The sequence below is a fragment of the Nerophis ophidion genome, linkage group LG02 (genome assembly GCF_033978795.1).
Source record: "Nerophis ophidion isolate RoL-2023_Sa linkage group LG02, RoL_Noph_v1.0, whole genome shotgun sequence".
In the NCBI taxonomy this organism is placed as follows: Eukaryota; Metazoa; Chordata; class Actinopteri; order Syngnathiformes; family Syngnathidae; genus Nerophis; species Nerophis ophidion.
Window position 1 is genome coordinate 67,217,699 of NC_084612.1, and position 25,422 is coordinate 67,243,120.

The 25,422-nt window shown below is 39.5% G+C and overlaps 2 protein-coding genes across 2 annotated transcripts in view; one reads left to right on the forward strand and one right to left on the reverse strand.

The window, feature by feature from the left end:
• The window catches only part of LOC133544203 (protein Wnt-2b-like), an 88,299-nt gene extending 63,783 nt beyond the window's left edge, over nt 1-24,516 (forward strand). Inside the window, exon 5 of the mRNA XM_061889339.1 lies at nt 24,331-24,516. Within this exon, the coding sequence (XP_061745323.1) occupies nt 24,331-24,350 (20 nt within the window). The 3' untranslated portion in view covers nt 24,351-24,516. The remainder of the gene's footprint in view (nt 1-24,330) is intronic.
• Nucleotides 1-25,422, reverse strand: part of st7l (suppression of tumorigenicity 7 like) — a 78,107-nt gene that overhangs the window by 20,445 nt on the left and 32,240 nt on the right. Inside the window, exon 12 of the mRNA XM_061889318.1 lies at nt 1,892-2,042. Within this exon, the coding sequence (XP_061745302.1) occupies nt 1,892-2,042 (151 nt within the window). The remainder of the gene's footprint in view (nt 1-1,891; nt 2,043-25,422) is intronic.

Consider the following 25,422-nt stretch of genomic DNA (forward strand, 5'->3'; position numbering starts at 1 on the left):
GGCTAAATGTATTTCTTCATACAATTTTGACAGAAAAATGTCTTCAAAACCAGGGGTCTTCAATGTTTTCCAGGCCAAGGACCCCCAAACTCATTGACAGAGGAAGAAGGGACTCCTTCTTCAGGGATGTAAAGTGTGGCCTGGGGGCCATTTTTGGCCAGAAGCTCGAGTTTTGTTGACTCACAGCATATTGTTGAAACAAAATCAAAACAAAAACAGTAAACATGTAAGACAAAAAAGAGCAAAAAGATGCAAAAATATCAAATTATGTAAGCTTTGTAACAGACAACACCAAGCTGACAAAGTTTTGTCTTTCAAATAAATATGTTTGTTTTTAGGAATGCATTTTTTTAATACATAATATCAAGAGGACGCCTGATTGCTTTGGCTTTTCAGTATGCAACCCTTGGTGGAAAAGATTGGACAACCCCACCCAAATAGAAATATTTTGTATAACATTATGATTTAAATGTAACGGTTTCTAAAGTTACAATGTTATTGTGCTAAGCTCAAATGTAAAAAAAAAATACAGTATAGGCTGTTAATCGCTAGTTGGCAACGAGCGTGTTAACCGCTACCTGGCAATTAGCACCGCTAATCTCTATCCGGCAAATACAGCACTAACCACTATGCTATGAAAACTATACTTATCCATCCATATTTAATTTATTTATGTTTTTGTTTTCAAACCTGTGTACAGTGAATAGGATGGCCATGCCTTTACTATTTCTATTACAGTGTGATGTAGTAATGTTAATGTGTATTCAAAAACATATTAACATTATAAATCTATCTATATATATATATATATATATATATATATATATATCTATATATATATATATATATATATATATATATATATATATATATATATATATATATATGTATATATATATATATATATATATATATATATGTACTTATACACATATACATATATATACACATATACATATATATACATATATATTATATATATGTACATATACACATACACACACATATATATATATATACATATAGATATACATATATACATGTATATATACATGTATATATATATATATATATATATATATAGATATATATATATATATACTGTATATAAAAAATACATATGCATGTATCCATCCATCCATTTCCTACCGCTTATTCCCTTTGGGGTCGCTAGTGCCTATCTCAGCTACAATTGAGCGGAAGGCATTATATGTATATATATATATATATATATATATATATATATATATATATATATATATATATATATATATATATATAAAATTTTCAAAAATTAAAATCTAATCAACCAAAAATGTTACCACAACCCATTCGGTATCTCTGCTGAGCCCTTGGGGGTTGCCGACCCTCTTGTTGAAGACCTCTTTTCTAAAACTTTAATATTATCTGATCATGCAACAAGATATTTAAAAAATGTTTAAGTTATCACAAACTAGTACTTAAATATCTGCTGGTCACATGGAGTCAGGATTTCAAAACAAGTCACCCATAACAATCAATTGCATATGCAATTGTGTAATATCCATCCATTTTCTACCGCTTATTCCCTTTTTGGGGTCGCGGGGGGCGCTGGCGCCTATCTCAGCTACAATCGGGCGAAAGGCGGGGTACACCCTGGACAAGTCGCCACCTCATCGCAGCAATTGTGTAATATTATGAGGCAATGTGCATATTCACTATTACAAGTGGCCCAATGAGCATTTTTTTTTTTACATTCTGTCTCTTTTACAATGAAAAATACCATTACAATTCTGGACTGGTAATATCTTTGTGAGGTGGTTACTTCCCTTTTCCCCCAATACTTCCACATTAGAACATATTCATGGAAAAAGGTGCATCAAGATGTATATTTAGTAGAATGGCTACTCACTGCCCTCCCATGTACAGTGGAGAAGGTTTAAGGCTCCTTCGGCCCTCTTCCAGTGCTGCAGGTGGAAGAAAGCGTACGCCACGGCCTCGCTGTCGCCCCGCTTCAAGATGTGTTCAGGAGGCAGGATCAAGCTCTTCATCTCTAACAAGTACTAAATAGGAAGACGACAAACTAGTTAATAAAGGAAGACAGTATATTTGCACATTTGTAAAATTATACACTATATGGTTTTAGAATAGAGGATGCTTCCCTTCTTGAGACGTCAGTAATTTACACAAACAAAAGAACTATGAGTGCTATAAATAAAATATAACATCAACAAAAAAATTAAAAAAATACAAACCAGGTACCATCTTAAAAACAAAGTACTGTATTTTTCGGACTATAAGTCGCAGTTTTTTTTCATAGTTTATACTCAGGAGAGACTTATGTGTGAAATTATTAACACATTACCATAAAATATCAAATAATATTATTTATCTCATTCACGCAAGAGACTAGAGGTAAAAGATTTCATCGTATTTAACAATTAGGAGTGACAGATTGTTTGGTACACGTTAGGGCTGGGCGTATCCATACCAAGTATCGATAGTATCGATACTTGGTGAGTATCGGTATCGTATCAATACTGGCGTGATGGTATTGATACTTCACCAAATTAAGCGAATCACTCCGATTTAAAAAAAAATGTGAGCGCAGCGCTCCTCACCACTCCACCCTCCTCCCTAGTGATGGGTCGCGAACGAGATTTAAAAACACTTTAAAAATTCATCTTCAACCCAAAATAAAATAAAATAAATACAATTAACATGACGCTTAGTGCGTTCGCGCGTGTGTTTCCAGTGCGACTTAATGTCTTGGTTGTAAACTGTAAAGTATTTTATTGCACTAAAATAACAATAAGAATTTCTCAGTTCTTTTGTTTTGTGTTCATTTTTACAGCTGTTTAATAACTAGTGTCTTCTTTTTTACTTAAGTTCTTGTGTGTTGTGAGGCGACTAGCCAAGTTCAGTATTTGTTTTCACCTTATTTGCACTACTTACTTTGTTGTAATTGATATTATTTTTTTATTTGAATTTCTCAGTTCTTTTGTTTTGTGTTCATGTTTACAACTTTGTTCAATAACTAGAGTTTTGTTATTTACCTTAAGTGTTTGTGTGTTTTGAGGTGACAAACCAGGTTCAGTAGTTGTTTGCACCTTATTTGCATTACTTTATTGCTATTGATATTACTTTTGTAATAAATATTTTATTTTTTGACTTAAATCGTTGTCCTGTGTTGTATTATTATCATAATAAATCAATAAAGGCAAAAGTACAAATTTGTTTTTCAAAAGTATCGATACCCCGAAGTCCCCCCCTTCAGATGACGACACTTCCGGTATCGGCGATACTGGCCGGTATCGGATCGGTATCGATACCCAAATTTGCGATATTGTCCACCCCTAGTACACGTATGGCATGTTCTATATGTTATAGTTACCGTATTTCCTTGAATTGGCACCGGGGCGCTAATTAATTTAAAACCTCTTCTCACTCCTGCGCTTACCAAAGGCATGCGGTAAAAGTAAGCATGCGATAATTATTTTAAAACCTCTTCTCACTCCGGCACTTACCAAAGGCATGCAGTAAAAATGTGAGTGTGATGTAAGCCTGGACCTTAAATCCTACTGAATAGCTCTTAATCGTCTTCCCTTTATGCGATTTCAAATTCCCGGTATTGAAATCAGCCTCCTCCATTTTGAAAATGACAGGGGAAGTGTCACTCGTGACGTCATGGGTTTGACCAGGCGGTAATACTAAGCATGCGGTATTTGAATGACTCTTACCATAATATGTTAAGTTAACATACCAGGCACCTTCTCAGTTGGTTATTTATGCGTCATATAACGTACACTTATTCAGCCTGTTGTTCACTATTCTTTATTTGTTTTATATTGCCTTTCAAATGTCTATTCTTGGTGTTGGATTTTATCAAATAAATTTCCCCCAAAAATAAGACTTATACTCCAGTGCGACTTATATATGTTTTTTTCCTTCTTTATCAAGCATTTTTGGCAGGTGCGCCTTATACTCCGAAAAATACGGCACTGCATCTCAAGGGGCTATCCTAAACAAATGCAACTGAAGTGAAAACACAAAACTCCTTTTTTTCTTGTCCAAGTAGCTCTAATAGGCAAAAACACAACAAAATGGATACTGAAATACAAGATGCATTTTTTGTTGATTTTCTTAATAGTCAAAGGTTCCAGCATTTTGTTAATGTTTTATTACAGTGGTTCTCAAAACCTATTTTCACTGAGCACCGCCTCAGAAAACACTTGGCTCCCCAGTTTATTTAATAGGCACAAAACATATTAATGAACAAATTTCATGTAAACGTGTGACACTATAGCCAATGGCTAACTTGCATCGCCAGTTCCAAGTTGCGAAGGGGGCATAAGTATTCATTAAAAACAAGACGTTTTATTCAAAAGGTATAGTTTGAAAAGTAACATTGTTTTTAAATAGAAGAAAATAAAACAATGTTCTTAAATAATGACTCAAATATTTGGCATACCACAAGATGGAGCCCACATACCACCAGTGGTGGGCGGTTTAGCTCAATTGGTAGAGTGGCCGTGCCAGCAACTTGAGGGTTGCAGGTTCGATTCCCGCTTCTGCCAACCTAGTCACTGCCGTTGTGTCCTTGGGCAAGACACTTTACCCACCTGCTTCCAGTGCCACCCACACTGGTTTGAATGTAACTTAGATATTGGGTTTCACTATGTAAAGCGCTTTGAGTCACTAGAGAAAACGCGCTATATAAATATAATTCACTTCACTTCACTAGACCTACCCCACTTTGAGAATCACTGTTCCAGTAAAACAAACATATAATTTCGTAATATTTAACCATATTTATGCACTGAATTTGAACAAATTGATTTTTTAAACACACATTTCGCTCACCATGTTTTTATCCAATTGTCAGCATAATTTTATGTGAAAAAAAAAAAATGTAGTTCACAAAATGCAAACGCATAAATTCAGTCACATAAATTCAGTGTCAAATAAAGCTTAGATAATAAAGATACAGTAACCTCTGTGGTTTTCCTTCAATATTTCTAAACCTCATCCATTCTGGGTCACATGCAGCATTTATGCAGCCAAATAGCAGACCTGCCAAGTTTCAGAAAATTACAAGAGTGAGACTTGAATAGAATGATACATTCGAAAAGAAAATTGGCCTTTTTTAACACCGATTTGGCATGTTTTAACGTTGATTTATACCTTAAGACTGATGTCCTCACCTCCAGCAGCCTCCTAATGCAAGTCTTAATTCACTAGAAACTAGAAATTAAAATCATCATTTTCTCTGCTGGCTCTTCTGTCTCATCCTCTGCATTTGTGTTCTCAGTGTGTATCTCTTCTAGGAAAGTAGTTAAAAGTTGATAGAAGTTGATAGATGACAACATTGCTTCATTTGTGTAATTGACTACAATAGACGCTGTCGGAGAAAGGAATAACGTGGTGGTAGACATAAAAAGCGAGTTTAAAAAAAATGCTAATTAGGATTGGAACAGTAAATGCACATTCTTCTGTCGGTTCTTAACTTAGTTGTATTATTCTTTGCTTGCTTACTTACAACTAAAAGACAAGTTGTGTAGTATGTTCAAAAAAATTGCAATAAGAAACCTATGTTTAATGTACCGTAAGATATTTTGTTAAAATAAAGCCTATCATGCAATTTTTTTGTGGTCCCCTGTGTTTAGAAAAGTACCGAAAAGTACCAAAATATTGGTATCGATTTTACCCATAGTATGTGGTAAAACTCAGTACTTTATTACAAGCAATGTTTGGTCTATGACAGGGGTCAGCAACCCGCGGATCCGGAGCCGCATGGGGCTCTTTGATCACGCTGATGTGGCTCAGCTGCATACTTGCCGACACCCCATTTTTCTGGGCGGTCTTCCAGATTTCAGTGCCTCTCCCAGAAATCTCCCCAGGATAACATTCTCAGATTTTCATCCGGACAAGAATATTGAGGGCGTGCCGTGATGGCAATGCCTTAAACGTCCTCTCGACCATGTCGTTGCGTCCACTTTAATAATATGCTATCTGAGTGCCGGCTGGCAACATCTTGTGTGCGGCTGCTGACTCAACGCTCAAGCGACTGCAAGGCATACTTGGTCCACAGCCATACAGGTTACACTGAGGGTTGTGATTTAAACAACTTTAATACTCTTACTAATATGCACCACACTGTGAACCCACACCAAACAAGAATGACAAACACATTTCGGGAGAACATCCACACTGTAACACAACAAATACCCAGAATCCCATGCATCCCTAACTCTTCCTGGCTACATTATTCAACCTTACCACCCCCCTCCCCACACCGCTCCGTGTGTCGATTGAGGTGGGAGGGGTTTGGTGGTAGCGGTGGTGTACAATGTGGCCCGTAGAGTAAGGGGTGCATGGAATTCTGGGTATTTGTTTTGTTGTGTTTATGTTGTGTTACAGTGCAGATGTTCTCCCGAAATGTGTTTGTCATTCTTGTTTGGTGTGGTTTTACAGGGTGGGGCATATTGGTAAGAGTGCTAAAGTTGTTTATATCACAACCCTCAGTGTAACCTGTATGGCTGTTGAGCAAGTATACCTTGCAGTCGCTTTTGTGTGTCTGCAGAAGCCTAATACAACATGTGAATGGGCTGGTAAGTTGTTTTTTACGGTTGTGGATGGCGCTAAACGCATTATCATCATAGCACACCCGCATTAGTGTTGTTTGGGTGAAAACCAGCAGACAATCGAGAGAATAATTACTCTGAAACTCGGTAGTCTCGCGGGAAAATTGAGATGGTTGGCAAATGTGATGTTGTCAAGTGGCATTCAAATATAACTGGCGGGCCGCACTAATATTAAATTTTCATATTAAGGTGCGGGCCGTGTGTCGGAGACCCCTGGTTAATACATAGCACAAAGAAAAAAAAAAACTTTGTACGCTGTGTTATTTCATTTTAAATTTCAAAAGAGTCTTGTGGCTCCGATAGTTTTCTTTATTTTGGGAAATGGTTCAAATGGCCCTAGTGGGTGAATGTGAGTGTGAATGTTATCTGTCTATCTGTGTTGGCCCTGCGATTAGGTGGCGACTTGTCCAGGGTGTACTCCGCCTTCCGCCCGATTGTAGCTGAGATAGGCACCAGCGCCCCCCGCGACCCCAAAAGGGAATAAGTGGTAGAAATGGACGGATGGATGGGTCAAAATGGCTCTTTAAGTGGTAAAAGTTGCCGACCCCTGGTCTATGACAACCAAGACGGGGGCGGCGTGGCATAGTGGGTAGAGCGGCCGTGCCAGAAACCTGAGGGTTGCAGGTTCGCTTCCCACCTATTGACATCCAAGTCGCTGCCGTTGTGTCCTTGGGCAGGAAACTTCACCCTTTGCCCCCGGTGCCGCTCACACTGGTGAATGAATGATGAATGAATGATTGGTGGTGGTCGGAGGGGTCGTAGGCGCAAACTGGCAGCCACGCTTCCGTCAGTCTACCCCAGGGCAGCTGTAGCTACTGATGTAGCTTACCACCACCAGGTGTGAATGAATGATGGGTTCCAACTTCTCTGTGAGCGATTTGAGTATCTAACAATAGAAAAGCGCGATATAAATCGAATCCATTATTATTATTATTAAGACGGTATACAAAAACCGGGGAGATATTTTGGCAAAAAATCATACAAAAAGTGGGGCATCCAAAACAAAAAAGTACCACTAGTTTACTGTACAAAGAGAAGCCATACTACAACACACTTGGTAAACTGTGAGTCTATGTATTATTCCCCTGGTGGTAAGCAAATCAAAATGCTGCTTTGTGGTCCTACATCACGTTGATGTGAACTCGTTTTGAGGAAAAAAAAAAGTCTCCTTTATGGTCAAATCAATCTCTTTCATTTACTTTTTTCCCCTTTCCTTTCCGCTTCACTTACCATATCCTATTGTGCAACTCCTTCTAAAGTCCCAGCAGACTGAAAACATACTTTTCTCATGTGAGGTATTCATCATCAGCCTTATTTTGCAATTGTTCCAAGCGGGAGGGTAAAGCTCCCCAAAGCGAGGCGTGTTTTTGTTACACTACAGTACAACGATTCCATGGATGTCTAAACCTCCCCTCCTTGTAACTTTGTCCCAGTGACTCAGCCGGCTCATTGGGCTGACAAATGCACACACCCCAGAGGTAGAACCGTATGTTTCTAAAAACAAAGTGAGCACATTGAGCGCCTGCCTTACATATTTAAGACGCGCTCTTTAGACTTTGATGAACCCGCCAGTGTCTATCAGTCATGTCTGTGGTTTCCAACGTGGCAGGACTCCATGTTAAACAAAACCCGCATGAACGACCGAAGGCGCCCCCGCCCTCTAGAACCCCCCCAAGGCTGGATTCCCGGGCGGCCAGCTTCACAGCGCTCAGGATCTCAGACACTTTGGGAAGGTTACCCTCAAGCTAATCCTGTCTAATCCTCTCCCATGGTCACAGGCTCATCCAGCCAAGCAGTCCGACCATGCGGCCCACGCTCGCCCATCTCCTCCTCCGTTTACCATCTGACTCTCGTTCATCCATGTCAGACACGTCCTTTCACCCTGATTTATCTCAACAGGAGTGTGATGTCCAAAGACCCTTTTTTACTGCTTTAATGAAGCTTTTTTCTTACTGACTGTCTTTTCAGGCATATTCTGTATAAACTAAGGCTGTCTACTAGGGGTGTGGGAAAAAATCGATTCTAATTTAAATCGCGATTCTCACGTTGTGAGATTCAGAATAAATTCTCGTTTTTAAAAAAAATCTTTTTTTTGTTTATTTTTAATCAATCCAACAAAACATTACACAGCGGTGAACAGGTACGTACCTCGGTTTAGAGGTCACGGTTCGGTTAATTTTCGGTACAGTAAGAAAACAACAAAATATACATTTTTTGGTTATTTATTTACCAAATTTGTAAACAATGGCTTTATCCAAGTGGAGGAGTTCAAGTACCTAGGAGTCTTGTTCACGAGTGGGGGAAGAGTGGATCGTGAGATCGACAGGCGGACCGGTGCGGCGTCTTCAGTAATGCGGACGTTGTACCGATCCGTTGTGGTGAAGAAGGAGCTGAGCCGGAAGGCAAAGCTCTCAATTTACCGGTCGATCTACGTTCCCATCCTCACCTATGGTCATGAGCTTTGGGTCATGACCGAAAGGATAAGATCACGGGTACAAGCGGCCGAAATGAGTTTCCTCCGCCGTGTGGCGGGGCTCTCCCTTAGAGATAGGGTGAGAAGCTCTGCCATCCGGGAGGGACACAAAGTAAAGCCGCTGCTCCTCCAAATCGAGAGGAGCCAGATGAGGTGGTTCGGGCATCTGGTCAGGATGCCACCCGATCGCCTCCCGAGGGAGGTGTTTAGGGCACGTCCAACCGGTAGGAGGCCACGGGGAAGACCCAGGACACGTTGGGAAGACTATGTCTCCCGGCTGGCCTGGGAGAGAGGGAAGTCTGGGCTTCCCTGCTTAGGCTGCTGCCCCCGCGACCCGACCTCGGATAAGCGGAAGAAATAGATGGATGGATGGATGGAGGGCTTTATCCTTTTAACATTGGGAACACTATAATAATCCTGCCCACGTTAATCCACATTAAACTGCCTCAAGTTGTTGCTTTGATTAAATCAATTAAAAAACCTTTCTTCTACATATAAAAAGTGCAACATTAAACAGTTTCCATTGAAACTGTTTAATGTCAACTCATCATGCTTAATTTATTACAGCATTTGGGAAGCCTGTAGTTGACTTTTATTATGTAAATGTTGTATTTTTATCAACATGTGATAGCAGGGACTCTGCTATTCAAAAGTAGGCTGCTACATTACTAATGATTCATGTAACTATAGCTGAAAAATAGTACAATTGCAATAGGAGAGACTATTCATCCCTAAACGTTACGCTAAAAGCTAATTAGCCTTCATCTCAAGCCTATACTGTGAGCGAGCTTAGCTGCAGTTTAAGTTTCTAGAAGGTCAACGGGCTCATAGTGATGTTTGTAATAGTTGTGACTGGGAAGTGTTTAGTATAATTTGGGTAGAGTCCGCTCCTCCCCTGCTAAACGAATATCTCTGCTCGATGCTGAAGCATTGACTACATCGCTCTGAAGTCTGAATACGCACTGCTGATTGGCTGTTACATCGCTCTGAATACGCACTGCTGATTGGCTTTGTATGTAACCAATCAGATGGTTGTGGGGGCGGGACAATGGGGCAAAGACGGAGGCAGAAAGCAGAGCAGCTTGTGAAGACTTCTGCTTCCGAACTCGTTCGGTACGCCCGCGTGCTGAACCGAAACCCCCGTACCGAAACGGTTCGATACAAATACACGTACCGTTACACCCCTAGCAATACCATAACAATGCAATCATATTCCAAAATCAAACTTGACCCAGCAACATTCAGAACTGCAATAAACAGAGCAATTGAGAGGAGACACAAACACAACACAGAACAAACCAAAAGTAGTGAAACAAAAATGAATATTATCAACAACAGTATCAATATTATTTATAATTTCAGCATAGCAGTAATTAAAAATCCCTTATTGAAATTATCATTAGACATTTATAAAATAGTGTCACAGTGGCTTACACTTGCATCGCATCTCATAAGCTAGACAACACACTGTGTCCAATATTTTCACAAAGATAAAATAAGTCATATTTTTGGTTCGTTTAATAGTTAAAACAAATGTACAATATTGCAATCAGTTGATAAAACATTGTCCTTTATAATTACAAAAGCTTTTTCACAAAAATCTACTACTCTGCTAGCATGTCAGCAGACTGGGGTAGAACCTGCTGAAATCCCATGTATTGAATGAATAGAGAATCGTTTTAAATCGGGAAAAAAATCGTTTTTGAACCGAGAATCGTGTTGAATTGAGAAAAAAAAAAAAAAAAAAAAAAAAATCGATTTTGAATCAAATCGTGACCCCAGGAATCGATATTGAATCGAATCGTGGGACACCCAAAGATTCGCAGCCCTACGGTCTACTCTAACCTAATTACTTAGATTTTGCCCATTGTTGACGATCAGCTATAGAATCCATGGCACAGGTGTCAAAGTGCCGGATGTGGCCTGCCACTTCATTTTATTTGGCCCTAAATAGCATGGAAATAAAATGTATCACTAAAGTACTGTAACTTTTCTTACTAAATGTATTCTCTCTTTCTAAATCTCATTTGCAACTTTTTCAACCTCATAAAAATGCTAAACCACTATTTGTGAGGTTCTCGGTTCTGGCGCGCAGTGCCGAGAACACATAGAACTTTACTAAGTAGAGAAGTAAAAGTCGTACCGATGTTTCTGTATGTGAACCAATAGTAGGATCGTTGCCTTTGCAAGAGAAGAACTGCTTGCGCCTATCCAATTACCCACGGGTCCCACCGAAGCCGATGGCAGGATTTTAGCTGGCCAGAGGTCTCGCAGTGGCACGGTGAGCTCCGTGTCTTGACAGCAGCGTGTCCCGACAAGCCTCAATTATGTCAGCCATGCGGAAACATGCTACCAGCACAATGAGTAAAATATTTTGGTGTGCAGACCAAGACCAGGGCTCCACAATTTTGAGAAAACACCTATAGTAATTGCGATTTTTCTCACCAAAATTGTGATTAGATTTGCGATTTTTATGTTTTATACATACAGTACAGGCCAAAAGTGTGGACAGACCTTCTCCTCATTCAATGTGTTTTCTTTATTTTCATGACTATTTACATTGTACAGTGGGGCAAAAACGTATTTAGTCAGCCACCGTTTGTGCAAGTTCTCCCACTTAAAATGATGACAGAGGTCTGTAATTTTCATCAAAGGTACACTTCAACTGTGAGAGACAGAATGTAAAAATAAAATCCAGGAATTCAAAAATTATTTTTACGCTAATCGATGCTATCATGCTATTTATCGGCGGTGCTAAAGCAGACATGGCACAGAGATGTATGGATAACCTGCAGATGCATTTGCAACAATAAAGTCAACGAAATCACAAAGGTGAGTTTTGTTGATGTTGACTGCCAGTTAATCGATGTTAACATGCTACGCTAATCGATGCTAACATGCTATTTACCGGTGGTGCTAAAGCAGACATGGCACAGAGATCTATGGATAACCTGCAGATGCATTTGCAACTATATTATGTTTCTTTCCACCCACATTTAATGTGAAAAAACACTTACCAATCGAAGGATTTAAGTTGCTCCAGTGTCACGAGATGCAAAAGTATATATAATATAATGTAATTTAATCATCATATATAATCATGCAAGTAACCATTTAAGATTATATAAACTTGTATTTCTCATTACTGTATAATTGTTTATCATTGTACTGTAATTGGAAGGTAAATAACTGGTATCCTAAATACCGTATTTTCCGGATTACAAGGTGCACCTTCAATGAATGGCCTATTTTAAAACGTTGTTCATATATAAGCACCGCATTATAAGGCGCATAAAATAGAAGCTACAGTAAAGGCTGGGGTTACGTTATGCATCCTTTAGATGGAGCTGCGCTAAAGGGAATGGCAACAAAACAGTCAGATAAGTCTGTCAAACGTTATTAATAGATTACAAACCAGCGTTCTGACAACTCCGTTCACTCCTAAAATTATTAAACAACTGTTTTATTATTTTCCCCGATTCAATAAACATGTAAAAAACAGTCCGATACTGATACGGTAAATCAAACGTTGGTGCAATCACAATATAGTAACACTCGAAATAGTGCAAAGCAATAATATATCAATAACTCAATGTTGCTCAAACGATAATGTTACACAACACAACACACAAAATAAACATGTAAAGTTCACTTAATTACGTTATTCCTCATTCATGAATCCCTCAAATTCTTCTTCTTCAGTGTTCGAATCCAACAGTCGGGCGAAGTCGTCATTAAAAGAGTAATTGTCGCTGCTGTTAATGTTAAATTTTCTCGCTGCTGCTCTATACCCGTGATCTACCGGTATAGCTCGGTTGGTAGAGCGGCCGTGCCAGCAACTTGTGGGTTGCAGGTTCGATCCCCGCTTCTGCCATTCTAGTCACTGCCGTTGTACCCTTGGGCAAGACACTTTACCCACCTGCTCCGAGTGGCACCCACACTGGTTTAAATGTAAAAATTAGATATTGGGTTTCACTATGTAAAAGTGCTTTGAGTCACTTTGAGAAAAGCGCTATAGAAATATAAATCACATCTACTGTGTGACTGATCGCCTTGAGTTTAAACTCTGCGTCTTAGAAGCCATTTTGGGGTCTTTACACACAGAAACGGCACGCCTCCCGCAGTCAAAAAGAAGGGCACTTCTTCTTCTACGGGGGAAAATGAAGTTGGTGGCTGCTTACCGTAGTTGCGAGACCTCCATCCATCCATTTCTACCGCTTATTGTGGCTCAATATTGGTCCATATATAAGGCGCCTAGGATTATAAGGCGCACTGTCAGCTTTTGAGAAAACTTGAGGTTTTTAAGTGCGCCTTATAGTGCGGAAAATACGGTAGTCTAAAATGAGTCATTTTTGTAAGCAAACATTTGACTTAAATAAATAATAAACTTCTTAAAAGGGCATTTTTTTTCCCAGTGGAAAAACGAGTTTGTACGATTTCTTTTTGTTAATTGTCACTTGTTTGTCCGTGTTGATGGGCTTATATTGCCCATCTGATTTGAAGCTGAAATATTCCCACAACGAGACGTTCATTCAGTTTTGTAATCAGATTATTTCACCTTTTAATTTTTGTGCACTTTTCAGTCAAGAGTAGGGAGGCTCTATGTACGTGATTCGGCCCACCGAGAAAAAGATTGTGGATGACTGAAAAGAGGGCTCACTGCATTCCGTTAATTCTACTGATAAATAATTGCATTCAGGGGCTGAGAGCAATGCACAGAGTGGGACGTCTGTCTCCTTGTTTAAAGCCAGAGATAAAAAACACAAAGCTCAACAATTCTAATTGGCGAAAGTGTCTTGTTACTCAAATGCCGGTGACAACGGAGAACAACTATTGCAATTACTTTATCACAATCACAACTAGGGCTGGGCGATATATCAAATATACTCGATATATCGCGAGTTTGTCTCTGTAGGATATGGAGAATGACTACATCGTGATATTCAAGTATACGTTCTCACGCAGTTGCTTTAAGCTGCGGGCATTACACTACAGGCTCTTCTCGCACTTTGTTGTCTCTCCTTTTCACAGTGACTAAAAACAAGCGCACCTTCTTACATACGTCACATACTGTCACGTGTGCAACGTCAGACACTATCGCCGAGCAGACAGGTAGCAGCATGGTAATGTTAGCTGTGATGCTAGTACCGTATTTTTCGGACTATAAGTCGCATTTTTTTTTGTAGTTTGGCCGGAGGTGAGACTTGGCCAAACTTTAAAAAAAAATAAAATAAAAAAAAAAAAAATAAAATAAAAAAAAAAAAATATATATATATATATATATATATATATATATATATTTTTTTTTTTTTGATTTGGCCGGGTCTCACCCCCCGCTGGACTGTGGAGAAGACTGCGACTCATAGTCCGAAAAATACGGTAGTAATACGAGAGAAAGAAGGTGCGAATCTGGTAACAAATGAAGGAATAAGTATTTCCCAAGAAAAACCGTAGGGAGTGCATCGTCCGGCAGTCGTTTGGCTTCAAGCGGGTAGATGGTGAAGAAGTATGCGGCAAAAGCGTTGCTACAAAAAGTAGTAGCACTGCAAATGTGTAGCATCATTTGAAAAGTCACCCGCTAGAGCAGGGGTCACCAATGAGTAGCCCGCTGGCCTGTTCTAAAAAAAGCTCAAATAGCAGCACTTACCAGTGAGCTGCCTCTATTTTTTTAAATTGTATTTATTTATTAGTAAGCTGGTCTTGCTTAGCTCGACATTTTTAATTCTAAGAGAGACAAAACTCCAATAGAATTTGAAAATCCCCAAAAATATTTTAAAGATTTGGTCTTCACTTTTTTAAATAAATTCATTTATTTTTTTACTTTGCTTCTTATAACTTTAGAAAGACAATTTTAGAGAAAAAATACAACCTTAAAAATTATTAGGATTTTTAAACACATTTCCCTTTTTACCTTTTAAATTCCTTCCTCTTCTTTCCTGACAATTTAAATCATAGTTCAAGTATTTTTTTTTTTATTATTGTAAAGAATAATAAATACATTTTAATTGAATTCTTCATTTTAGCTTTTGTTTTCTCGACAAAGAATATTTGTGAAATATTTCTTCAAACTTATTATGATTAGAATTCAAAAAAATTATTCTGGCAAATTTAAAAAATCTGTAGAATCAAATTTAAATCTTATTTCAAAGTATTTAGAATCACTTTTAAAATTTTTGTTCTGGAAAATCTAGAAGAAATAATGATTTGTCTTTGTTAGAAATATAGCTTGGTCCAATTTGTTATATGTTATAACAAAGTGCAGATTGGATTTTAACCTATTTAAAACATGTCATCAAAATTTTTAAATTAATCTTAATCAGGAAAAATTACTAATGATGTTCCATAAATTATTATTTTTTTTTTTTCAAAAAGATTCAAATCAGCTAGTTTTTCTCTTCATTTTGCCGGTTGAATTTGGAATTTCAAAGAGTCGAAATTGAAGATAAATTATGTTTCAAAATTTAATTTTCATTTTTTTTGTGTTTTCTCCTCTTTTGAACCATTCAATTAAGTGTTTTTTTCATCATTTATTCTCTACAAAAACCTTCCGTAAAAGGAAAAAAAATGTACGACGGAATGACAGACAGAAATACCCTTTATACATATATAAATACATATATATATATATATATATATATATATATATATATATATATATATATATATATATATATATATACATATATATATATATATATATGTGTGTATTTATTAAAGTTAAATTGAGCAAATTGGCTATTTCTGGCAATTTATTTAAGTGTGTATCAAACTGGTAGCCCTTCGCATTAATCAGTACCCAAGAAGTACCTCTTGGTTTCAAAAAGGTTGGTGACCTCTGTGCTAGAGAATGAAGAGTGCTTGAAACTCTGCATGTCAACATCTCTGGCCTGTGCCACACCCACAAAATGCCCAAGCAACCATTTCCACATCAACACCGTATGAAACAAATAGTCAACAACAGAAGGAGATAACGTCCGCAGGAACCTACCACATAGCGAAGGACATACACTATTTGATGTCCCGTTATGCAGCTAATTTTAATTTGACAGTTAATGAAATCTCTTGTGTGACATCATGCACAAAAGTGCACTTTATTTGTTTTAAAACATTGTAGTGGTGTTCTGCACAAAAAGGGCACTTTAATTTAGTCTTATTTTGATTTGTCATCTTTGTGACATCATGCACAAAAGTGCACTCCAAGAAGACAGCTGAATCGATATCCCACTCGCTAAAAACTATTTGTATGGACGCAATACTTTTTTTTCAAACATTTAAAGAAGATATGATGAACACAATAAATTTATCCTCCCAACACACCTGCTATATGTGGGGGCCCTGGCAGGTAATAATCGTGTAAAGGGGTGCGGGGGTTTAATGTCAGATGATTCGACTGGAAGGTTGATAGACGAATCCAACTCCTTTGAATTAAATTGTTTAATCTTCAACGATTTGAAGACAGCTCGAGTATAAACAGTACAGATGCCCTTTGTGATGTAAGCAATTGTTGCTGCACGGATTGCCGGATGTACCGTGTTTTCCGCACTATCTGCCATAAGCCGCTAGAGGTGGGAGAAAATAATCGATTTTTAGATGGGTCTCAATTTGGACATGGACGATTATGCAATTGATTAGTAAACGATAATCAATTTAAATCAGGGGTAGGGAACCTATGGCTCTAGAGCCAGATGTGGCTCTTTTGATGACTGCATCTGGCTCTCGGAAAAATCTGAGCTAACACTGCTTAACACAATAAGTAATGACTAATTCCACTTGTAATCAAAGTGTTAAAAATAACGTTCAAAATATTAAACATGCTCATGGATTTCAATCCATCCATCCTTTTTCTACCGCACTTGTTCAAGAAATTGCGTGATTTATTTATTATTGTTTTTTTTAGGGCTTGCCCTCCTGGGGGTTCTTCAGACCACCAAGCACCGACATGAAAGCCTGTTTCAGGGTTACGGTATTTTTTTTATTTTTCAATAAGTCTCTCAGTTGCTTTCCAGCAATTGTCTTTTTCTCTTTCGTTCTCGCTCGCGCTCTGGCTCCAGCTCCAACCCTGTCTCTCCTCCCGGCTGCTGCTTATAACAGAGCGACAGGTGATTAGATAACAAGGCCCAGGTGGGCAATCTACGCACCTGTCGCTGATTTCGAGGCCGGTCCTGGCCCACCCCGCTTCGCTGCAGGCCCGCAGGCCACACCCCTCCACAGTTAGCTTCAGAATATCAACGTTATTACAAAGAATACGAAACCTATTATATTCTAGTAATGTTGGTCTTACTTAAAAATGCACACGTTTAGTTGTGTTCAGTGTTGAAAAAAAAAAATGATATGGCTCTTACGGAAATACATTTGAAAATATTTGGATTCTTGGCTCTCTCAACCAGAAAGGTTCCCGAACCCTGATTTAAATAATGTAAATGTAAATAAAGTCATCCAGACAGTTCTAAAATTTAGCTTACTGCAGCAAACCACCTGACCAACTATCGACCACTTATGCTTAGGAGGCAGATTTTTATAAGTTTTTAACTTCTTTCTGCTCCTTTTCTTTCATATTTTACTTTAATGTTATGTAAAGTGATGTATTTGTATTTTATTAATTTGATTATTTTTTTATGAATGTTTATTATTCCTAAAGTATTATTATTATTTTAAAGTTGCAAGTGATAAAGGTTTATTTAATGAAAACATTTTTTAAACACTGCATCAATATACATAAAGATACATCAATAATCGAAAAGTAGCTCCTGAATCATAATCGAATCGTGAGGTGCTCAAATATTCCCACCTCTGTAAGCCGCACCCACTAGATTTGAGAAGAAAACAATAAGTTTCCATATTTTAGTCGCACCGGAATATAAACCGCAGATATATATGTTATAATGAGTTATTAACGCAGAGAGATTTTGTATATGTTTATTTACATACCTTAATTGTTTCCAAATGGTGTCTGTAACACGGCAGTAAAATGGTTGATCAAACAAAACAGAAGTCATCGTCATGGACCCACTAGCTCTCCAATCAGCTAAACAGACTCAATAACTCTACGGTGACATCTTGGTGGGTTTACTGAGGAATTTGCGAAACTGAAACAATACAAAAACAAATGCCACTATAAGTTAATAATACTAACACAGACAGTTGTAAACGTGTTAGCATATTAGCTAATGCGAACAATGCTAACTACATTACATAATGATAGCACATACAAATATGCATGAAAACACTCCAACGGAAATTACACATGGAGAGGTTTAGAAAGTCAGAATCGTTTTTGGTATTTTGTAAAACTTACAAACTTTGCTTGGAGTGATGAAGAAGAATCCATTCGAGTAGAAACGCTAAGGACGATTAGAAGACGGAAGGGCACTTGTGCTTCCGGTTCAAAGCTTTAAACAGCAAGAAACACTGTAGCCATTCACTCGGCACACCTGCAGTGAGCAAACTCGGCCAAAAGACGGTGCCATGGCAAAAACAATAACACTCCATTTAAATGGATTTGCATGTGTTTTAGGGCTTCACGGTGGAAGAGGAGTTAGTGCGTCTGCCTCACAATACGAAGGTCCTGCAGCCCTGGGTTCAATCCCAGGCTCAGGATCTTTCTGTGTGGAGTTTGCATGTTGTCCCGGTGAATGCGTGGGTTCCCTCCGGGTACTTCGGCTTCCTCCCACTTCCAAAGACATGCACCTGGGGATAGGTTGATTGGCAACACTAAATTGGCCCTAGTGTGTGAATGTGAGTGTGAATGTTGTCTGTCTATCTGTGTTGGCCCTGCGATGAGGTGGCGACTTGTCCAGGGTGTACCCCGCCTTCCGCCCGATTGTAGCTGAGATAGGCGCCAGCGCCACCCGCGACCCCAAAAGGGAACAAGCGGTGGAAAATGGTTGGATGGAATGACCGTCAGCAAAGAAAAATCCATAAATTAGCCACATCGTTTTATAAGTCGCAGGTTTAAAGCGTAGGAAAAAAATAGCCGCTTATAGTCCGGAATTTATGGTATTCCACTTTGTTCGGTTCGGGGTGTAAATCCCAGATCAACTGTTACAGTGCGGATTCTACTTTGCAAGATCTTTGCAAGGTCAGCAATTAAACACCTGAAAACATTCTTTAAATAAAATATGCCTCAAAATTCCGACAGAACTACGGTGAGAATCCACAGCAGAGGACTCCAATAGGTAGCTCGCCACCATATTTTAAAAAGGTTCAAATGAGGATTACAGCATGTTTGCTTAAAGTCTTAGTCTTAGTATTTTTTATGAATATTTAATTTCAAATTGAAAAAACTACTCAGTGGCCTAGTGGTTAGAATGTCCGCCCTGAGATCGGTAGGTTGTGAGTTCAAACCCTGGCCGAGTCATACCGAAGACTATAAAAATGGGACCCATTACCTACCTGCTTGGCACTCAGCATCAAGGGTTGGAATTGGGGGTTAAAACACCAAAAATGATTCCTGGGCGCGGCACCGCTTCTGCCCACTGCTCCCCTCACCTCCCAGGGGGTGAACAACGGTCAAATGCAAAGGACAAATTTCACCACACCTTGTGTGTGTGTGTGTGTGTGTGTGACAACCATTGGTACTTTAATTTTAACTTCAGACACCATACCTCTATCAAATGACAAATTACCACAAAATAGCGTGAAGACAAGTAACAACGCTAGTTGAGTGGAGGTCTGTTTTGTTAAGTAAAATATAATTTAAATGTTACCTGTTGCATCACTAAACCACAAAACGCTTACCTCAACTTCATTTTAGTAAATGTAAAGATTAAAGTTGGAAAACCCCTTATACAAAGGAATAATACATTTATCATTATTTTTTTTGCCTAATTAGGGACCGAATGTCCCTTTGGGACAGAGGACCCTATTGTATTTCTAAGGTTTTATTATTATTATTATACCGCCGCCTCTTTGAGCTGTAATTTGACTCACTTAACATGCTTCAAAACTCACCAAATTTAACACACACATCAGGACTGGCGAAAATTGCGATCTAATCAAAAAACTAAAACCCAAAACTCAAAATTGCGCTTAAGCGCCCCCTAGGAAAAAACACAGAAAAAACTGTTTTTAACTTCCGTTAGGAATGTCGTAGAGACATGAAACTAAAACCTTTATGTAGGTCTGACTTAGACCTAGATTTCATACACATACTTCCTTCAGCAAAAATCAACAGGAATGTGGCAAAAACCCCTTCAAAACAAAAGTTTCCTAAAAAATGTAATTTTTGCCTCTTTGAGCTGTAATTTGACCTCCTTAAAATGCTTCAAAACTCACCAAACGGGACACACACATCAGGACTGGCGAAAATTGCGATTTAATAAAAAAAACCAAACCCCAAAACTCAAAATTGTGCTCTAGCGCCCCCTAGGAATAAAACACTGACAAAACTGCTCTTGGGAAGAAAACACAGACAAAACTGCTTGTAACTTCCGGTAGGAATGTAGTAAAGACATCAAACAAAAACCTCTATGTAGGTCTCACTTAGACCTACATTTCATTCATTTACATCATTTAGCAAAAATCAACAGGAAGTTGGCAATTACCCCTTCAAAACAAAAGTTTTGTAAAAACCTGTCACCTTTTTTCAAACATTTCTCCTCTGAGCGCGTTTGTTGTGTCGGCTTCAAACTCGCACAGGAAAGAGATTGAACCCTTCTGATTAAAAGTTGCGCAAAGAGCTTTTCTAACTGCTCCGGTTTTGATTTTACGAGCCTTCAAAGAACTGCTACGCTGATGCTGCTGCCATCTCAAGATGGCCGCTTAAAAGCAGGAAGCACCAGCATGACCACACAATGCAGAGAAGGTAGGTACTGTGCAGGTAAATATTTGTTGACTGGTTCAAAGAAGGAGGCACCAGTTTGACTCCGGGATACAGAGAAGGTAGGTAATATACAGGTAAAGCTATGTTGTCCGGGTGATGGCAGGAAGCACCAGGGTGTATGGGTGAAAGAAAGAAGCACCGGTGTGACCCCAGGATGCAGGGAAGGTAGGTAATGTGCAGGTAAAGATATGTTGAATGGGTAAAGGCGGGAAACACCAGCAAACTTCGGTCCCGTTGCAGCTTTGATTATTCCTTACTTCTCGTTCTTTCTCTACGATGTGACTGTAAGGTGCGTTGCTTTACTTTATTTTAGTTTTATAATTGTATGACAGTTAGGAACATTGAAATGTTGCTTAAAAAGGTTACGATGAGTTTTAACAAACGACAATTACAACCAGAACTAATTAATTCACTTGATATGCTTTCACATTAGAAAAAGTTTTGAAACAAAACAACTTGGGAGTCAGCCGGTGGCGAAAAAAAGAGGAAGTTCTACCCTAGACGGTTTATTGGCTAGTTCCTGGAGGTTTATGTGTGAACGAAACACACAGGAAAACCCTCCATGTCCAAAGGTTTGGAGACACTTGCATTGTCTTGCTTGAAAAAGTGTCTCCAAACTTTTTAACTTCCTGGCCCAAGATTCATCACTGGGCAAAGCTCAGCTGTCCCTGCTTACATACCTCAGCAATAAACCTGGTGACACCTCAGTTCTCTGCACTGGCCTGTACCCCCTAACTCCCTCCCTTCCCCTCTGCCGCCTCTCTTGTTCTCAGATCTGCCTCTCCGCTCCCTGTCGCCTCTTTGATGAAGGGATTGGGTTTCATGTGTTCTTCTTTTATCCCCGGGCACTTCTAAGCCCGGAGCATAACTCATAAGCCGCCTTCTGACTCTAATCTGCAACCTCTTTACGATGGAACACGCCGAGCAACAATGGCATCAGGCCTGTAATTGGCTCTTTATGGCTCCTAATAACACACACACACTAGCCGGGGGGTGAATTTCATAGAGTGAATTAGGGGTGCAACGATTTGTCGACAATAAAGTTTGGCGCCAAGGACAACAAAACCCAAAACCAGTGAAGTTGGCACGTTGTGTAAATAGTAAATAAAAACAAAAAACAATGATGTGCAAATCATTTTCAACCTATATTCAATTGAATAGAAAGCAAAGAGAAGATACTTAACGTTCCAACTGGAAAACGTGATTTTTTGCAAATATTAGCTCATTTGGAATTTGATGCGTGCAACAGGTTTTTAAAAAAGCTGGCAACCGTAGCAAAAAAGACTGAGGAAGCTGAGGAATGCTCATCAAACACTTATTTGGAAATTCCGACAGGTGAACAGGCTCATTGGGAACACGTGGGTTCCATGATTGGGTATAAAAGCAGCTTCCATGAAATGCTCAGTCATTCACAAACAAGAATGGGGCAAGGGTCACCACTTTGTCAACAAATGCGTGAGCAAATTGTCGAACAGTTTAAGAACAACATTTCTCAAAAAGCTATTCCAAGAAACTTAGGGATTTCACCATCTACGCTCCGTAATATCATCAAAAGGTTCAGAGAATCTGGAGAAATCACTGCACGTAAGTGATGATATGACGGACCTTAGAGCCCTCAGGCGGTACTGCATCAAAAAGGGGACATCACTGTGTAAAGGATATCACCACCTGGGCTCGGGAACACTTCAGAAAACCACTGTCAATAACTACAGTTGGTCGCTACATATGTAAGTGCAAGTTAAAACTCTACTATGCAAAACGAAAAGCCATTTATCAAAAACACCCAGAAATACCGCTGGCTTCGCTGGGCCCGAGCTAAAAAAAAAAGACTGCGGACTATAGAGCCTTTTCCGTTCGGTCTCCAGTACTCTGGAATGCCCTCCCGGTAACAGTTCGAGATGCTACCTCAGTAGAAGCATTTAAGTCTCACCTTAAAACTCATTTGTATAAATAGACTTCCTTTTTAGACCAGTTGATCTGCCGCTTCTTTTCTTTTTCTCCTCTGTCCCCCCCTCCCTTGTGGAGGGGGTCCGGTCCGATGACCATGGATGAAGTACTGGCTGTCCTGAGTCGGGACTCAGGTTTGACCGCTCGTCCAGAGTCGGGACCCAGGATGGATTGCTCGCCTGCGTATCGGTTGGGGACATTTCTACGCTGCTGATCCGCCTCCGCTTGGGATGGTTTCCTGCTGGCTCCACTTTGTACGGGACTCTCGCTACAATATTGGATCCACTTTGGACTGGACTTTCACGGTTATTTTAGATCCACTATGGATTGGACTTTCACAATATCATGTTAGATCCGCTCGACATCCATTGCATTCAGTCCCCTGGGGGTGGGAGGTTGCCCACATATGCGGGTCCTCTCCAAGGTTTCTCATAGTCACTGTCACCGACGTCCCACTGGGTTGAGTTTTTCCTTGCCCTTATGTGGGCCCTACCGAGAATGTCGTCGTGGTTTGTGCAGCCCTTAGAGACACTTGTGATTTAGGGATATATAAATAAACCTTGATTGATTGATTGATATGTTTCGGAAAAACTAATACAGTTTTCGTCTGACCTCTTGGGAGGGATTATTAACAAAATCGGGGTACCACTCTACTTACAAATTACGTGCAAACTTCATTGGTTTGGGGTTTTGTAAATGTGTTGTATAGTTGTGACGTCATCACTTGTGTTTTCCTTTTCATTCCTCATCCATCCTAATTCTGACCCAAGCTCCATTTACTTGCCAAAAACCAATCTTGGAGGTAAACACATCTGAGCCCTTGAAGTGGCCATCGAGACGTGACACTGTCAACCACAATGAGGTGAGATGAGAAACTGTCACCCGAAGTGGAACAAAGTAGATGGGCTAGGGCTGAATCGCAATCACTTTGTATGCGCCGCAGCGGGGGCCAATGTAAATGTAAAGCAGATTTTGACAGCTAGAACACTTCATCAGCTAACCCACGTGAGCCACAAAGTATCAGTTCGCAAACCGCACAGAGGGAAGACGCTGATAGATATGAATGGAAGGATATTACAATATTACACCCATAGAAATCATTGGGATTGTTGTTTTGGCAACAAACATTATGCTTCAATGCAAAATCACATTGTTTTACACTAATACTGAACGCAGGACTAAATTATCTAAACGTTTTCTATTCTGTAGCTAAAGGCTCGTTTGGAAGAGCTAGCATTGCTCAGGGTGGCCAGGTGATGAGAGGCGATGAGGGAACATGAAAGGCCAAGAAACAAGATGAGGGTATTTGATGGCAGGCCTGTGGGCACAAGAGTAGGGGATGGAAAGATGATGAAGATGAGAGCCCTCACTGTTAAAAATCAAAAGGATGGATCAAAGAGACACTGTGACGTCTCCACCACGCCTCCCGGGCACGCAAACGCATTGATTCCCTTTCTCTCACGCAGATGAAACAGCGGAGACATGAAACAACGAAGTGCTGCAGAAATATCACGTGACACCAAACTCTGCTGCAACCTGGTAACTACACTTCTGGTTAAGTTCTCATGCTTACACGTACACAACAAACAGTTGGTTGCCAGTCGGTGTGAAGTAAGAACGCCTGTCAAACATTAAAGGCCTACTGAAACCCACTACTACCGACCACGCAGTCTGATAATATTTCATCATTGATGTATAAACTAACATTGCAACACATGCCAATACGGCGGGTTTACTTTACTAAATTACAAATTTAAATTTCCTGCGGAATTTCAAGTTGAAAACGTCACGGAATGATGACGCGTGTTTGTGACGTCTCGGCTAAAAGTAGTCTATTTTCATTGAATAATTACACAGTAATTTGGACATCTGTGTTGCTGAGTCTTTTGCAATTTGTTCAATTAATAATGGAGACGTCAAATAAGAATGCTGTTGGTGGAAAGCGCTGGATTGCAGCTGCCTCTAGCACCGAGACACAGCCGGTGTTTCTTTGTTGTGAAGCTTTAACACAGAGCGGTCAAGCGAACATGTTTCTCGACGTCAACCAGCAAGTTTTTGGATGGGAAAATTGTGATATTAGGTTGGCTCATACCGGAGACATCAGTGGATCATGCGTCCTCCTGCAGCAGCTATCCAAAAGGCAGCTGTGATCTTGGCTCCTCCATTGGCTTCTCTCAGAGACACTGGCGTTCACCGCAGCCATCCGACTTTCAGGTATGTCAGTATAATCTCACTGAAATACTATCAACACAATAAGCAGATAAGGGATTTTCCAGAATTATCCTAGTAAATGTGTCTAATTACATCTGAAACGCACCCGCTGCCGCCGCTTTTTATTTAATTTTTTTAGTGCCTCACTCTAACTTTCCTCATCCACAAATCTTTCATCCTCGCTCAAATTAATGGGGAAATCGTAGCTTTCTCGGTCCGAATAACTCTTGCTGCTGGAGGCTCACATTATAAACAATGTGAGGATGTGAGGAGCCCTACAGCTCGTGACGTCACGCGCACGTCTGCTACTTCCGGGAAAGGCAAAGCTTTTTTATTAGGGACCAAAA